The sequence below is a fragment of the Clinocottus analis genome, unplaced genomic scaffold (assembly GCF_023055335.1).
Source record: "Clinocottus analis isolate CAN_PGR_092001 unplaced genomic scaffold, fCliAna1.0.p SCAF_17, whole genome shotgun sequence".
NCBI classification, from domain to species: Eukaryota; Metazoa; Chordata; class Actinopteri; order Perciformes; family Cottidae; genus Clinocottus; species Clinocottus analis.
In genome coordinates, this window is record NW_027175898.1 from 13,078,771 (window position 1) to 13,094,725 (window position 15,955).

The 15,955-nt window shown below is 40.3% G+C and overlaps 2 protein-coding genes across 5 annotated transcripts; both read left to right on the forward strand.

The window, feature by feature from the left end:
• Positions 1–2,093: 2,093 nt before the first annotated feature.
• On the forward strand, positions 2,094–9,104 carry mavs (mitochondrial antiviral signaling protein). The gene is made up of 5 exons (XM_068580844.1): positions 2,094–2,186; positions 3,831–3,953; positions 4,527–4,707; positions 6,094–6,815; positions 7,260–9,104. Exons 2-5 carry the CDS (start codon positions 3,831–3,833, stop codon positions 7,968–7,970), a joined length of 1,737 nt encoding a protein of 578 aa, XP_068436945.1. The 5' UTR covers positions 2,094–2,186; the 3' UTR covers positions 7,971–9,104.
• Positions 9,105–9,517: 413 nt separating this feature from the next.
• Positions 9,518–14,885, forward strand: pank2 (pantothenate kinase 2). 4 transcript variants are annotated; one of them, XM_068580845.1, is made up of 7 exons: positions 9,518–9,871; positions 10,403–10,755; positions 11,393–11,646; positions 12,763–12,939; positions 13,199–13,322; positions 13,847–13,972; positions 14,247–14,885. In XM_068580845.1, the coding sequence occupies exons 1-7, from the start codon at positions 9,688–9,690 to the stop codon at positions 14,295–14,297; spliced, it is 1,269 nt and encodes a 422-aa protein (XP_068436946.1). In that variant the 5' UTR covers positions 9,518–9,687; the 3' UTR covers positions 14,298–14,885. The 4 variants fall into 4 exon arrangements, with proteins under 4 accessions (XP_068436946.1, XP_068436947.1, XP_068436949.1 ...); XM_068580846.1 differs by having other exon boundaries at positions 12,763–12,906; XM_068580848.1 differs by having other exon boundaries at positions 9,739–9,875.
• The last annotated feature ends 1,070 nt before the right edge of the window (positions 14,886–15,955 follow it).

The following is a 15,955-nucleotide window of genomic DNA, read 5'->3' on the forward strand; positions in this document are numbered from 1 at the left end:
TATGTTTTGTGTTGAGGTTAAAAACTTAAAGCGGTATCCAGCGTTTTAGAAATGGACCTACATGAAGTGGAAGGTCAATATTAATATTTCAGTAGCTAAAATATATAGATTGTTATTGACTTGTATGGGTTAAGAGGCAAAGCCCTTGAATCCTATGAGCAGTTTGATATAATGTCTTTTTGTTTGTCTTTTTGAGATAGCTTGACATCCGATCAAACACAAGTCATTGAGGTGTTTAATCTTTTTCTATTGGTCACTTTATAAACTGCCAAATGTCAAACAGAATATAAAATCAAATAATCTGCTAAATAATCAGATTTGTGGGGAACACAAAGGCAAAACACTGTGATGCGGGTTTTTCTCTCTTTCCATCATAACTCGAGAGATGGAGTTTTTTTCTTGAGGTAATGCATTTAACATGAATAATGCAAAGTTTGCAGGATAAAGGACATCTTATCATAAAAAAAAACTTTACATGGCAGCAGTGCACTCAAACATTGAGCCCGTTCAATCCCTGTTGAACAGACCTGCGATATAATGAACTAACAGCCTGCCTGATGTAATTATCCATCCCATAATCCTCCAGTAATTCAGATCACATGGGGCCCTGTTCATGTTGGTAACTTGCTCCTTACATTAAATAAGATTATTGGCACACAAGAGACGGATCTCCTGATGATGCACATCAGTGGAAGCTCGTGTTATTCAGAGGGTGTGTATGTAAATGCACACTTTGTGTCACGTTACACACTCCTGACTCAGTGAGTGAGTAAGTGGCGCCACCTTGTGTTTTGAAATGAGCATAAGCAAAGCTGCTGCTCTGGCGCTATAAACCATATTGTAATCTCATGTAATTTGTGTTTTTATTATTCAGCAGATCTTTGGACTGCAGCAGACCTGTTTGTTGCCTCACTTATTGAAATGAAACTTATCTTGTTTCCATCGTAAAGTCTTTAATGATCTTGACATTAACAGAAATTTAAAAAAAAACACACACAGGAGGTTATTAGTAATACGGTGTTTTCCTTGTTGAGAACTGAAAGTAGACAATTATAAGACATATAAATGGTGATATTGAAGAAACGACTAAAATAATAAAACATAGCTGAAACACACCACAAACGTTTGGAGAGGTGCACAAGCTGAATCTTTTGGCCCTGCTATGTACTGGATTCATTTCCAGTCTAGTGTTTATATTTTGCTCTTTGGTGGGTTGCAGAGGGAAGTATGGACTAATTTTGAGGTTAGGAATAAATACAAATAAAAAAATAACCAAATGCTGCCATAGAGGTCGCATGTAGTTGTTTCATGCAGAATAATTATGATCAGATTTACTGAAGTATTGTAGTAAAGTGAGGTACTTGCATTTCATTTTATTATTAAATTGTCATGCTACTTTATAATTCTACTCCGGTACACTATTCTTCTTTTGCTGAAAAATGCTGCTTTTTGCTGCTATATGTCATGTAAATACTTTTAATCTGTCCCAATTTGATTTTTTTAAAAGATCATGACGTGTTTTTGATGAAATATTGAAAATGTAGTTGAGAGGAAAGTACAATATTTCTCTTCAAATGTGGACTAAAAGGCATAATATTAACAAAAATTAAATGGATAAGTACCTCAACATGTGTAGTTTAGGACAATAACATGACTCACGGTGTGTTGTAATGCGTTTTCCTGAATAAATACAATTATAGTGTTCATATATCTTCTGTTTCATGAATAAGTAAAACCTTGAATTCCCTTCCCTTTGTTGTGTGTGCGTGTGTGTGTGTGTGTGTGTGTGTGTGTGTGTGTGTGTGTGTGTGTGTGTGTGTGTGCGCGCGCGCGCGCGCGTGTGTATGTGTCTCTGTGAAGGGATTAGGGATCAAGGATTAGAGACAGATGTAAAGCAGAAGTCTAGATCCAATCTAATTCTGCTGCCATCCCGTCAGAGAACACGAAATAAGAGGTCACTTTTAGGGTCGCGATTAAGCACGCCCTGCCTCCTTTACAGCCTGACCTCAATTCCATTGGCCCACAATTTGATTGACGGGTCTCTCGTCCAATAGGGACGGAGAACAGGGAGCTGGGGCAGGAACCGCTGCGCAGATGTGTGCGAGCGAGACAGCGCAGGTTTTAGTGAGAGCAGGAATAGCTTTTGACGTGGAGTCACGAACTGCCGAGCCACCAAAACACGAAAGGTGAGCGCAATATCATGTGGCATTACGACAACTTAACCTTTATAAAGTGTGTTATAATATAGAATAGGTGTGTTATTGAGTGTTGTGTGAGTAATAGAGTCAACTCTGAAACAGCGGTGACATTCGCTCGGTTGTGGCGTATTTATTAATTTAAAGTAGCTGACTTTTGAATGCTAATTCAGGTTTGCTGGCTTTATTTACCAACATATTTCAATATGTTTAACGAGCAGTTAAGTCGTTTTTGTTGTTCCTACGCAGCCTGTTTTTGTCATACGATCTGCAGTTGTTTTAGCCACAAAAAAAGGCTTGAAAAGTATTTTTCACAACATAACCGTCAGTATTGTCCTTGTTGTGTGCAACCCTCTTAGTCTTTTGTTTCCTGTAAAACGTGCTTGAGCTATTTCCTCCTGCCAGTTTATACATCTGAATAATACTGCTTCAATTTATTGTCTCCATGTTGTGGACAATAAAGTTATTTTGAATCTGAACTGCAAGCTCCCTGAGACTTTAATAAGACTTGATGCCGTAAAAGTGAGATTTTATGAGATCTGTTCGCATGAAATTTGACCCAGAGTCTTGGAAAGCCAAGGAGACTAGCAAGAAAAAGAGACTGCCATGACCTTCCAGTTTAGAGGACACTCACTTGTCTTAGCTCTGCATAATTCACTATCGTGCCAAGGTGCTTCCCACCTCCACCCCTCCCTCACACTTTACACTTAGATCCTTGCTTAAAAAAAAATCCATATTCTTCATGTATCAACCTGACATGCTGTGGGTGTGGGTGTGCTTGTGCGTGTGTGTGTGTGTGTGTGTGGGTGTGTGTCTATGTGTGTGTGTGTGTCAGGTAAACCTCGGCCTCTTGAGGGCTAATGATAGATTGAGGAAGACTTTGCTCTTTGGTTTGTGCCTCTGACATGTATTCCTGACCGCTGCTGCCCCATGTTTACACTAAACTGTAAGGTACTGCTCCGATTGAGAAGGCCAGTGATGACAGATAATCATGAGAAGCACTTCCAACAGCCCCCCCCCCTCAAGATTAAGTCACTTGACCTGTTTAGATACAAACAAAGTGACGGATTTAAGTTGTATTCAATACAAAAAAGGTTTCACCCAGGCATTAGATTTGACCCTGGCTAAGCCATCTGAATGTGTGGTTGTGAATGTGTGGGTGCGAATGGAGTGAGATGTTCATGCTGCACATTTGAAGTTCAGATATTAAACTGAAGTCTGGAGGTGATTAATCAGTGACTAGTCTGGGCCTGTTCACCTTCTTTGTATGCCAGACAAGTGCAACCTTGAAATAAAATAGTGTTGTCCTCCCCTTGAAAAAGGGAATAAAAGAGTTGCAGCTGTGCAGACCGAGTTACACTTTAAAGATTACAAAATGTTACGAAAAAGGAAATAACATTTTCTTTTTTTCCTCCAAAACTGCAGGATGTCTGACCTTCACTTTCACTTTTAGTTTCACTGTGTAAAAAGTCCCGACTAAGCACACACAATAAAATATAGTTGCCATGATGTGTTTTTTTTGGTACTTTCCCATCTCACATGTGGTAAAAGAGTAGATATGAGGAGTAGAAATTAAATATATTTTTTAAAGTTTTTCAATCTTTACTCTATTTGGGTTTTTGTCCATTTCCATAGATGTCATTTGCCAGTGACAAGCTGTACAATGGGTACTTGCGGACTAACATGTCGCACATTGTGACCAGGGTGAGAGTGAGAGAGATCATGATCCATCTGCCCTGCTTGACTGCTCACGACAGGGTAAGTTTCACTGGGTTTCAAGCACTGTGGCTGGGCTTTGTTTGCCTAATATTGAAGAAGTCCTTGTAGTAACAGAATGAGTGTGATCCGTGTTCAGTGATCGGCAGCTGCGTTACAGACTCCTCGCCTCTGATAGGTGTTTTTTTTATGGCCTGGTAGAGTCTTGCGAATGCCATTACGAGCTTTAAAAGGAGGCAGAGGAACCTGAATTTTTGTTGGTTTATTGGTCTCATGTGCTACTGTCAGAATATAGTGACAAATGGTACATTTTCTTTACGTTGCCATCTGCAGCTTGAAGAGTACAAGTATAAACAAGTATAACGTAGCTCTGTTAGCATTATTAGTGCCCGAATACTTGTCTTTTTTGGCCAATATTGATATAAACCACTGAGAGTCTCGAAATAACATCTCCCAAAATGTTGCTTTTTAAAAAAACATCACATCCTAGCGGAAACATTTTTTTTTTTAATTTGCAAGTTTGTTTATTGTTCATCAGTACACTAACAACTAACTAATATATTCAGGTATGTGTTTTTTTTCAAATGCTTTTTACATTTTGTAATCTAATTTTAGGAAAACATAGAGGCAAAAAGAGAAACTTATGGGAACTTCGACAGCATGGTGCTTCTTCTGGACTGTCTGAAGAGAAGAGAAAACTGGGCGGAGCAGTTCATTGATGCCCTCGAGGCGTGTGAGCATATGGCTCTAGCAGCAGAGATTAGAGCAGAATACAACTCTCTGAGAGGCATCAACAGTAAGTCTTCAGGTCAAATACCTACCACTGTGTATTTTTATCTTTTCATGAGAAAATATTAAGCACTACCTCAAAGTCATTCTAGCAAAATATTGTTTTGGGTTCCTGTGATCAAAGTAGTATGTAAGATAATAAGGGAATTCAGTATTTAACCCCTAAATAAGTTCAACAGACCAAAATCCATCGTTTCAGGCTTCAAGCAATGCATTTGTGTGCCAAGCCAGAGCACTGACCAATCAGCATCCTGTGAGGAGTGAGTGGCAGCTAGGGACGGGGCTTAGGTCTGCCTGAGAGGCGGCTGTTCGTTACCTCATTGTTACAGCAACAACATAAAAAGTCCATTGAATCTTCGAAGCAGCTTGCTCATAATAAGTGTTTATGGCCACTGTTTATTCGTAATGTGGTTCTAATAACTAATTTCTTTAATTTTTTTCTGCACTTTCTTGTTGAGTGTGTTCTCGACAACAAATTATGGCCAAAATTCTGAACATCAATATCACAGTTGATCCTGTCATTGTGGAAAGCCGAAATTGCAGTTATTTACCAAACAAAATGTTTGCATAAATGTTAATATTTCTGTTTGTGGACAGTTAACAGACGAGCATGTGACTTACAGAGCTTCATAAGCTCATTTATACAGTCGAAGCAAAACAGCCGTGTGACCTTCGGAGATAAGTGTTGTGAGAGAGGCGTGTGGGAGAATGGTGACCATCCTGACCTGAACTTGAAACTCTAAATTCTAAAATCCTACATCTATAAATTGGCTGGTTAATGTTCTGTATGTTTTTTGGATATCTGTACGTAACATACTAAACAGTGGAGATAATCAGTAGCTTCAAACACCTGCACAAGTCGTCTTTCACTGAAACAAGAACTTCATTCACATCATAATAACGTTTTTACTCCAAACTATGATTTAAAAAAGGAAATCATAAATACAGTAAAAACATCTGGATGTTGCTGCATTTTTCCTTCATTCCATTTGTCTATAAAATGCACATGTAATATAAAAATGTTACTTCCACATGAATGCACCTGTATATACAGTATATACATGTATCAGACCTTAATAATTAAAAAGTATAACAATTATAAATCCACATTATTAAATACAGCTTAAGGACATATATCAGAGCTTAATGACAACATACACATTACAAATATTTTAAAAAAAAATCCATATAAATAGATAAATGCATAGAACATAGAACACATGTCTGCTTTTCCTGTAAACTTGAGTGCTGTTTTTTTCTGCCGTTAAAAGCTCCAGTAAATGGGTAAATGATAACTGAATTACTGTATTGTACAGTCAGCTAGTCCCTCATGAGCTCCAGTCACGAGCATTCAAAATGGATTTAAGTGACCACGTTGTTTGCTGTGCCCTAGATTCCAGGCCCAGCTCCTCTTCAGCGACTGTCGTCCAGGCACACGTCCATCCAGCACCATCTGCCGGTCCTCTGCCCGTCCCAGAGACTGGTGCAAGCAGTCAGGCTGCTGTTGCTCCGCCGGCTGAAGTGGCTGCTCCTCCAGAGCCGGCCGACCGGGCCTCACCCCCTTTGGAAACTCCCGTGCAGCCGCAAGTTCCTGAGGCTGTTTCTCCCCCCGAGGCGGTCCCTGAGCCCCCACAGTCAACTCAGTTTGAAGCGGAAGCCCGCCCACCTACACCTCCCGCGTCCCCTGAGAGGCCACACACTCCTGCGACTACAACCCCGCCGCCTCGGAGCGAGATTACCTACCAACAGGAGCCGGAAGAAAACTCAGAATCAGACATCCAGGATATCTCTGATGTTGATGGGGGGATCCCTGATCGGGAGAGCGCAGAAAACAGCGAGGTATTGATCGACCACGTGGCTGAACCTAAACCAACCCTGAGTCAAACGGACACTCCACCCTCCCCGGATCCTCTCCTAACATCATCGACCTCCACAGAGGTCAGGCCCCCACAGAGTCCCTCTCCGACCCAGATGAACTCAGATGTCACCGATGGATCCTCTTTCCTCACGATGACCCCAGAGAGGCCTCCGGTCCAGGACACTGCTCCTCCTGTGGACATAAAACCAGCTGTTGTCCTGCAGCCTGAAGAGACCTCTGAACCTCCGACCACACAGGTGAAGAGCAAAATATGTTAATATTAAGACTTTTATGTCTCACTTTATATGTTTTGGAACTCTAGTTCAGTGTTCCTGCATTATTTACATTCATGTTTGCTAACTTGCAGGTTGTTATTTCTTCCTTTTGATCGCACATTTCAGCGTCTCTTGGCTAATAAGATCAGTGGAATAAAACAAGGACCTACTCACTATAAAAACAGAGATCTACTTACTTTTCGTCTAACATAGGTTGCCTTTAATGAAATCCATTACATATGAAACCTAAATCATAGAATACGTGTTTGTTGTGGGGTTTTCAACCAAGTGCCTAACATTTTTTTGCATAGTAAACTCTTGTTCTTCAACACTGTGTTGGAGACGTCTTTACAAACCACGTTCACGTACCTGAGTGGGAAAAGCTTCCATTTTATTAACTAAACTTGACATCATTTTCACTTGCAGGTTGTTAAAAGCGGCCCACAGACAGAAACTGCAGCTGCAACCTCCCCCTGGTCAGGTGCTGCTGGGACAGACGCCTCTCTCTTTGTTGACAGTGATGTGTGTCTGAGCAAGCCTAGCCAACTCATCAGCATCCACCCACCGAATAATGGCATCCTCACTGTCGCTGCAGCCAGTTCCCCAGTGCAGCCTTACTCCGGTGACAGCGGTCGTCTGGAAATGAGCGATTCTGCACCGGACACCGTGATCTCCGGCCGACGACCTGCGTGCTCTGCTGTCAGCTCCACCACTGTGAGTACAGCGTACGCACCGCCATGCCAGGAGAACGGCATTTCTCTGAACCACAATGAACCGGAGGAAAACCACTACGACTCCCCTTCTCGGAGTTTGGCGATGGACCAGGTGATGACGCACGAGGTGCACGTGTCCGAGGAGCCGTCCATCCTCAACCTCGACGGCCAGAGCGCAAAACAAGCTACACTGTTTAACGGTGAAGCAGCCAAAGAGAGTGTAAACACCCCGTCCAGTGAGGACCGCCTCTCCTCTGAACCTGCGTCCGCTGAAATTTCAGCAGAGTTTAAGACGCTGCAGGATTCAGAGAAGAAGGCGGCTTCAAGCGCCCCACCCGCTAATACAAAGTACATTCTGACAGCTGCAGGAGTTGGCGCCTGTGCACTGCTGTTGGCGTGGAGGTTTAGAAATAAGTCAATTTAAATTTGTTTTTAAAGGAAGAGCAAATCAGGCTTTTGAAAGAGGATCTTAGGTTATGGTGCCTTATTGTAGTCACTGGAAAGGCGAGACGCAGCTGTTTAATAATTACCCATAGTTATATGAGCTGATTTGCCAGACCTTGGATCATGTCATTAATTACAAGTAAGTTGGTAAGTCGAACTATGTTTGTTATGTTGAATGAAATTTGCCCTAGTGTGCAAAAACCAAACCATACCCTTCTTATTTTAGTTATGGAACTTTATGGAACTGGGGTTGAGATCTCAGGTCATTTACCCACTTACTGCAAATATGTGGTATGTAAAGATGCATTTAAGCTGCGTATTAGTGATAGATTTTTTTGTATGTTCACTTGTCTGATAAGCACTTTTAAGATATGACAGTTGTCTTTCATCCATTAAAGATTAGTGGACAAAGGACCTGCATTTTACTGGATTCGGACTGTGGAAGAAAGAGTACCTGCATCACACTCTGTAAATGATGGCAAGTGCACGGTCTTTATTTATTGGTATTTGTATGTATTATATAGGTATTTTAAGATAAACGGATTTGTCAAAAACATTCCAATGCACTCAATTCTCAAAGAATCAGTTATCAATTGATAAGAGTAAAACCATGGCAGGAGGAGATAGTGTTAATTGTGAGATATCTTCTCCATAGATTTATATTTAACTGGGTTTTACAATAGTTCTTTTTGTGGTTATTGTTTATTTCCTCTGTTTTGATGTTCAAAAAGATGCAACTAGTAGAATTATCACTTTTTTATGCAATTAGATCATTTTAACAATGCACAATACAAAAATGGAAATTAGGAAAATCTTGCTGCACTTTGGTCTCTGCCGTCTTCTGGTGTAAATGTTTGAGATTACATTTTTTGTTTCCGTTTGATTTGTTCTCCTTTTAATACAAGCAAGTTTGAGAATTCATGTTTTATTTGATGACATCGTATTGTAAGTAGCATTGTCAACAAAAGAATCATCAGAAAAGAACAAGGATATTTGAGCTGCAAAGACGCTTTGAATATTAAATGTATTGTCATTATGGTACAATCAAATGTCAACATGTTGAGTCACAGTCTCTAGCTATGCACTTGACAATCATATAAAAAATAAATTCTCTATTGAGTGTGCATGTTTATTTCCTTTCAGATACATCACAAGTGTATGGGTGAGGATGCATCTTGAATCCTTTGTATTATTATTATTTTGTAAATATATATATATATATATATATATATATATATATATATATATATATATTAACATGTATTGTTTAATACATGAAATATAAATAAATCAAATATAGGATAATCTATAATATATACAATATAAATAAATAGAATACAGGATCTGGTGGGATGTACTGCAGCTATATATTATTTAAGATGTTTGTGTTATGATTATAAAAGGGTGTTTGCTTTTCCTCAAAATATGAGATCAGCCTCTTTTTATATGCTGTTTTCTGACTAGTGGGTTCGCATTTGATTGGTTCTGGAGTCCTTCAATCACTGACTGACCCCGCCCACCCCAGTCTTGACAGCGAACATAAAACGGACATGTACGCCGACCGTTAACGACACAGCCACTTAGCTGGCTAATTAGCTTGTAGACCGTTGGACTTCACTGTCCACAAAACATTATCTTTCAGGTCTTTTTTATTTAGTCATAAACTGTAGCATGTATATAGTGAGTTAATTAATACAATGGCGTTCAATGGCCACCAACGCGAGGATGAAAATATCGACGAAGACGAAACGCCCACGAAGCAGCCGCGGAACGAGCCCGACAATGAGGCAGCCGCGTCCGCAGGAAGAGACGCATCCGACCGGCGGAGCGCCAACTCGACGCTGAGGCATCGCAGCGACTCTGTGAAGAAAACAAGGCCGCGTAGGTGTTAACCGTTTCAAGCATTTGGGCTCAAGGTATTTGCTGGGAATGCATCGTTGCATATCTGTAAAATTTAAAAGGCGTTCCCCACAAAATACACAGTAGTGAAAATGCACATTTGGAAAGAGCATTCTCTAACAAGTGGCATCATTCTTCATAATAAATGATAAATGTCTGTATATTGGTCTGGGTGGGGTGTTAGCTAAAACTGACAAAAATTTTTAGTATTTGTGTTACAATGTAATATCGTTAAACTGTAGCGGCAGTAAATAGCCAGGGTCTATTTTGCAACAAGATGGCGTTCTCGGTACACACACTAAGGTACACACTGTACTTCTGCTTCTGTGGATGAAGCTCACCGTCGCTATTGAGACATCAGGTCTATTGTCCTCACTGTCATTAAGCGTTTCAACCTAAAATATATGATATTATGCAATGTTTACTATAGTACTACGACAGAAATAAATATATTCGTAAGTAATACATTTTTATTTGATTTTTTTTTTCCAAATATGATCTCACATAATGCAGCCTTTCCCTGGTTTGGGATGGACATTGGAGGCACTCTAGTGAAGCTGGTGTACTTTGAGCCCAAAGACATCACAGCAGAGGAGGAGCAGGAAGAGGTGGAGAACCTGAAGAGCATTCGACGCTACCTAACCTCCAACACCGCTTATGCAAAAACGGGCATCAGGGACGTGCACCTGGAGCTGCAGGACCTGACGCTGTGCGGCAGGACAGGCAACCTGCACTTCATCCGCTTCCCCACGCACGACCTGCCGGCCTTCCTGCAGATGGTCCGCAACAAGCACTTCTCCAGCCTCCACACCACCCTCTGCGCCACAGGAGGGGGCGCGTACAAGTTTGAGTCTGATTTCCGCACGGTGGGTCTGCGGTTGTTCTCTTCTCTTTTGCTTTTTGCTTTTACAGGATGGACGGTGAAGATCGTCAGGAAGGAAAGAGCAGACAGTGTTGTGAAGTATAACCTATTTATAGCATGTGATGTAATCTGAACAGAACAGCAAGTGATGGAGAACGCTTGAAATCCACATTTGAAGATGTAATAATACTGCCAGTGGTTACAAGGACAAGAAGGGCATTCTTGTCCTTGTGTAATTGGGTTAGAAGTCAAAGTGAATACATTTTTTGACACGCATCTAACATATTTCTCTTATTCTTATTGCTCCTTCTGAACAATGAGGAAAAATATCAGTTAATGAATCTGGACAAACGAAACATTGGCTACAATGAGATAAAGCAGGACTGTTGCACTAACATGCTTTATTGTTTTCACACTATGGAATGCACAATTACCTCCTAATATAGCCAAGAAGAAATCTGTTAGTTTAAAACCGTTTTTTTTTCTTTTTAGCAAGATGCGTTTCAATACACTTGAAATGAAGGTTCCTGTTTTCTTAACTCCCTGCCATCTCCCCTCCCCCGGTTTCCCGCCTCTGTTCTCCCGACCACATCCCCTAAGTCATGTTATCCATGTTCTCTTTCCATACTACCAAAAAAAAGATGGCAGACCTACAGCTCCACAAGCTGGATGAGCTGGACTGCTTGATTCGGGGGGTGTTGTACATCGACTCGGTGGTGTCCAGCGGACCCTCGGAGTGCTACTACTTTGAAAATCCCACTGACCCAGATCGCTGCATCCAGAAGCCATACACACTGGAGAACCCTTTCCCTCTGCTGCTGGTCAACATAGGATCTGGGGTCAGCATCCTGGCCGTTTACTCTGAGACCAACTACAAACGAGTTACAGGGACCAGGTAATTATCAGTGATGGGGATCTACTGTGCTCATATGATTCATATAATGTAATTATTTACATTTAAGTATAAGGTGCCATAGTTGCTTATGTGGGACGTGAGAGAAAATCCACTGGACCTGCTGCAGTTCTTTAAGCAGGCTTCTCCCATTTAATCAAAATATAATTCACTTAAGGTGGGGCCCAGAGGGAATACTGGGGCTGCTGGGGTGTACTTTAAGACTCAATTTTAAGTGACTTTGAAGTCAAATACCACGTTATTTTTTTCTGAATATTTAATTTATGTTCACGATGAGTCAGGCCTTTACTGCCACAGATGAAAGATAAAAAACAAAAAACTATTGGCGATCAGATAATATTCTCCAGTCTTGAAAGATTATTCTTTCAAGACTGAGGAATATTAAAAGAAAACAACAAAACTCTATTTTTCAAATTCAGCGTTGCACATTTTAAAGATGTATTGGTTGCTTGTTGCTGGCACAAAATGTCAGCCGGGAAACAAAACAAAAATACAAAACGTGAGTTGACTCTAGTAAGCCATATGCAGGCTGATACCGGGTTAAAGAGATGCAGGGATTTGCAGGTGGGTGCACTCCAGTCGAGTGTGTGGCATGCTTGGTGACGTCTGCCCCTTGTGTCTCCCTAGTGCCTTGGTGTGAAAAGTAGCAGTATTTTTTTTTTTAGCTGTCTGCTACCCAACCACTTCCCTCACTTAACTGTTTGCTTGTGAGTCGAAGAAAAAATGGATCTTTGTTAGTTTGCTTTGGGTTCAGTTTAAAATTTGAAATATTATCAGTTGAACTGACAGTTTTTCCTCCGCTGACTTTCCACTGGTTTGTTTGCATGTGGTTTTTCTGTCTGCTGGCTTTATAGGCTCCTCATGAATGCTTACTTGTCCCTCAACATAATGGCCCTTTGTGCTGAGAAAGAAACACGAGATGAGAGTTTAGGGATTTGAGTCTGTTTAATGTATAAAACCTTTTCTTTAAGTAGTCAATATTACTTTTGGTAGAGACATTTCTCTTTGTCCTTCATTTTAAACTCTCAATCCAAACTGATGACATTTCTAGAATATGAATAGCTCATAAATCATCTCTCTGTTACTGTGTGTCTACAGCCTCGGTGGTGGGACCTTCCTGGGCCTGTGTTGCCTGCTGACTGGCTGCTCTACTTTCGAGGAAGCTCTAGAAATGGCTTCTCAAGGGGAGAGCACCCGAGTGGACAAGCTCGTTCGGGACATCTATGGAGGAAACTATGAGAGGTTTGGGCTGCCAGGTTGGGCTGTAGCCTCCAGGTGCGGTTTACAGCAGCTTTTTTTTTTTTTTTTTTTTTTTTTAAATTTTTTTTTTTTTAAACTTTAGGTCACATCACTTTTTGGTGGCTTCCAGCATAAACAGTCACAGCTGTAATGAAACAGGGAATCAGGCCAGTGCTAAATTTAGTCCAGTTTCTAGTAGAGGTGGAAGAAAATCGGTTCTTAGGTGCATCGCGATTCTTTGGTTTTATAAAGTTGCTCTATGTGGTCATCTAATATGTTTTTTTTGATTTGACAGTTTTGGCAACATGATGTCCAAGGACAAGAGGGAGTCGGTGTCCAAAGAGGACCTGGCTAGGGCAACACTGGTCACCATCACCAATAACATCGGCTCCATCACCAGGATGTGTGCTCTCAATGAGGTTGGTGATAAAGTTAAATCACCTTTTTTTTTTAAAAACTTGCTTTCGATGGTCTTTTCCTCTTTGCGTTCAGCCTCTTTACGGTGCTGCCTTGTGGCATCTTGATCAAGCAGCATTGTACAGGGCTATGAAGGCGTAGAGGACGTACGCTGCGTTACCCACTTGTCTTTCAACACCTAAAGCAGAGGGGGGCTCTAAGCCCAAAGCCATTTCGAGATGCAAACCTGAAAATAGGAATAATATGTGTTTTTTACTTGCACAGTGACAATGGCCAGTATCAAATATGCAGTCTTTATTGGGTAGTCAAATACATGTATTTATTCATAGAGTTTAGGTTTTAAAAACTATGAATATTTGCCATTATGCTTTGTAGATTGTTGAATTTTGCTGTTGTATAACTGCTTCAACAAATTTCACAGTTCGACACATTGAATATTTTTGTCATTTGTGTTTATACTGTATTTAGATAATAAACTTACTTATTGACCAACTTGTTTTATACCCCATTCTCTTTCCCCACTAAGAACATCGAGAGAGTGGTGTTTGTGGGTAACTTCCTGAGAGTGAACACCCTCTCTATGAAGCTGTTGGCCTACGCCATGGACTACTGGTCTAAAGGACAGCTCAAGGCGCTCTTCCTACAGCATGAGGTAAAGGACTCGACTAAAATCAGTCCAACTGTTATTTAATTATAATATTAACAAATTTATTAATTATACACTTTTCAAAAGTAACAACGGGCTTCACAATAAAACAAAAGATCAACACAAACCAACAAACACAAAATGGAGCAAAATAGAATCAGTTACATAAGTCAATAAAAAGATTTAAAGAGATCAGAATTGATCTTCTTCAGAGACCAAAATGGCGGCTTTGTGCTTTGAGGCGCTCAACGATTTCTACCTCTGTTTTTCTTCTTTTTAGGGCTACTTTGGAGCAGTTGGCGCTCTGTTGGAGCTTCTGCATCCGTCCTAATCCGTCCACTCTACGTCCAAAGAAGTACTTGTCAATCTGCTGCAGAAACCTTTAGCACTTTAGACTGGCCAAAAGGAATTCCATAATGGGATGCTATGTCAGCCACCAGCCGGTTACTGGTCAATTTTGGTTGTTGGCAGACAAATATTTCGGTGTCCTTTTTACGTTCTCAGCAATCAACTGGTTTGTGAAATTGAGAAAGTAGAGTCGAAATTGGGTTTAAATGCTGTTGTGGTCCGTGGATCAAAGTGTTTCCTGCCCTGACAAAAGTCGTATGCACCAGGTTTGGTCTGAAACCATGTTTGCCTGCAACTCTTAAAATGTACTCGTCATCACATAGTCTTAACTGGACTGCATTTGCCCCTCAGGGTATCAGGTCCTGGGCCTCATATGTACCCTCCTGGTGTACAGGTGGATGAAAACATGTTCAATTTAAATGTAGTCCACTCCATTAGTGTATATTATGGTTGATAGAACTTAAAGATAATCACAGGAAATATTTTACCATTAGAGCATCTGTCATCAATGCTTATTTCCTAAAAATGTTGTAATTAAATTATTTGGTCTAATAATCAGACAATAGCTAAACATGCCTGACTTAAGTTTCTAGAGCCAAAGATGAGTTCTTTAAAATTCTTATTTTGTTCAAATGTCATTTATAAACCCAAAAATATTGTGTATACTATTACATGAAATATGGGAGAAATCTTCATATTTCAGAAGCTGGAAAGAGGACTTTTCTTTTCAATAATAATGTTGAAGATTATTATTGATTGACTAATCCTTTCAGCTCTACGTACATGCAGTCCTTAATTACAACAGATAGGAAATCAACACTGGTCAATATCGTCAAAGTCACGGATGATATATCTAGACGGTTGAAATAAAATGTAAAGACTGTAAGGCAAGATATTGTCATGATAGTACTGACATCCATCTGATGCTCTTTGTAAGCTTAAGCCTAACACTGAGAATCATTTACAACCACTACTTATTTGTGTTTTATCATCCTTGAGCACATATTCATTGTCACCCATTGGACTTTATATGAGGGTGTGAATGAAACGACAGGTTTTCCTCACTGAATGTTGACTTACATTTAATCCCGCTTTTCAGTCTCTCTTAACTGTCGACTTATTAATTAAAAGAAAGAAATCCACACGCGGTCAAGGCCGTTTCATCTTCAAAGGAGCCATTAACTGTTACTGTAGTATAATGTGTGTCGCTTGTTTTACTTTTAGTAATTGAGATCTCAACGTGTGTTATGTTTCTGAACCCAATTGTTTACCCCAAGCTGTCTTTTGGTAACCGAGTGTTTAATAAAATCAGACAATTAGTTTTGAGGTTAGTGAGACGGGACTGAAAAGTTGAGTGATGCATGTAGGTCCCTTCCTGACCTCTGCCCTGCTGAAGTGCCCTTGAGCCATTGCATCCCTCTCATTGTAGAGGGAAAACCGAGCAAGTGAAAAGATAGATTTTGATAAATGTGAAAATGTAGGTAAAAATTTCCCCCAGATTTAATAAGAATTTAATAAAGGTTATTTTAATGCAAAAACTTGATGCATCCCTCCAATGGAGGCGGTGTTTTGAATTCACTGTATGTCTTGGTCAGGCTTCATGATATTATTTTTAGCAAGGTAGAACTTGATAAATGTTCA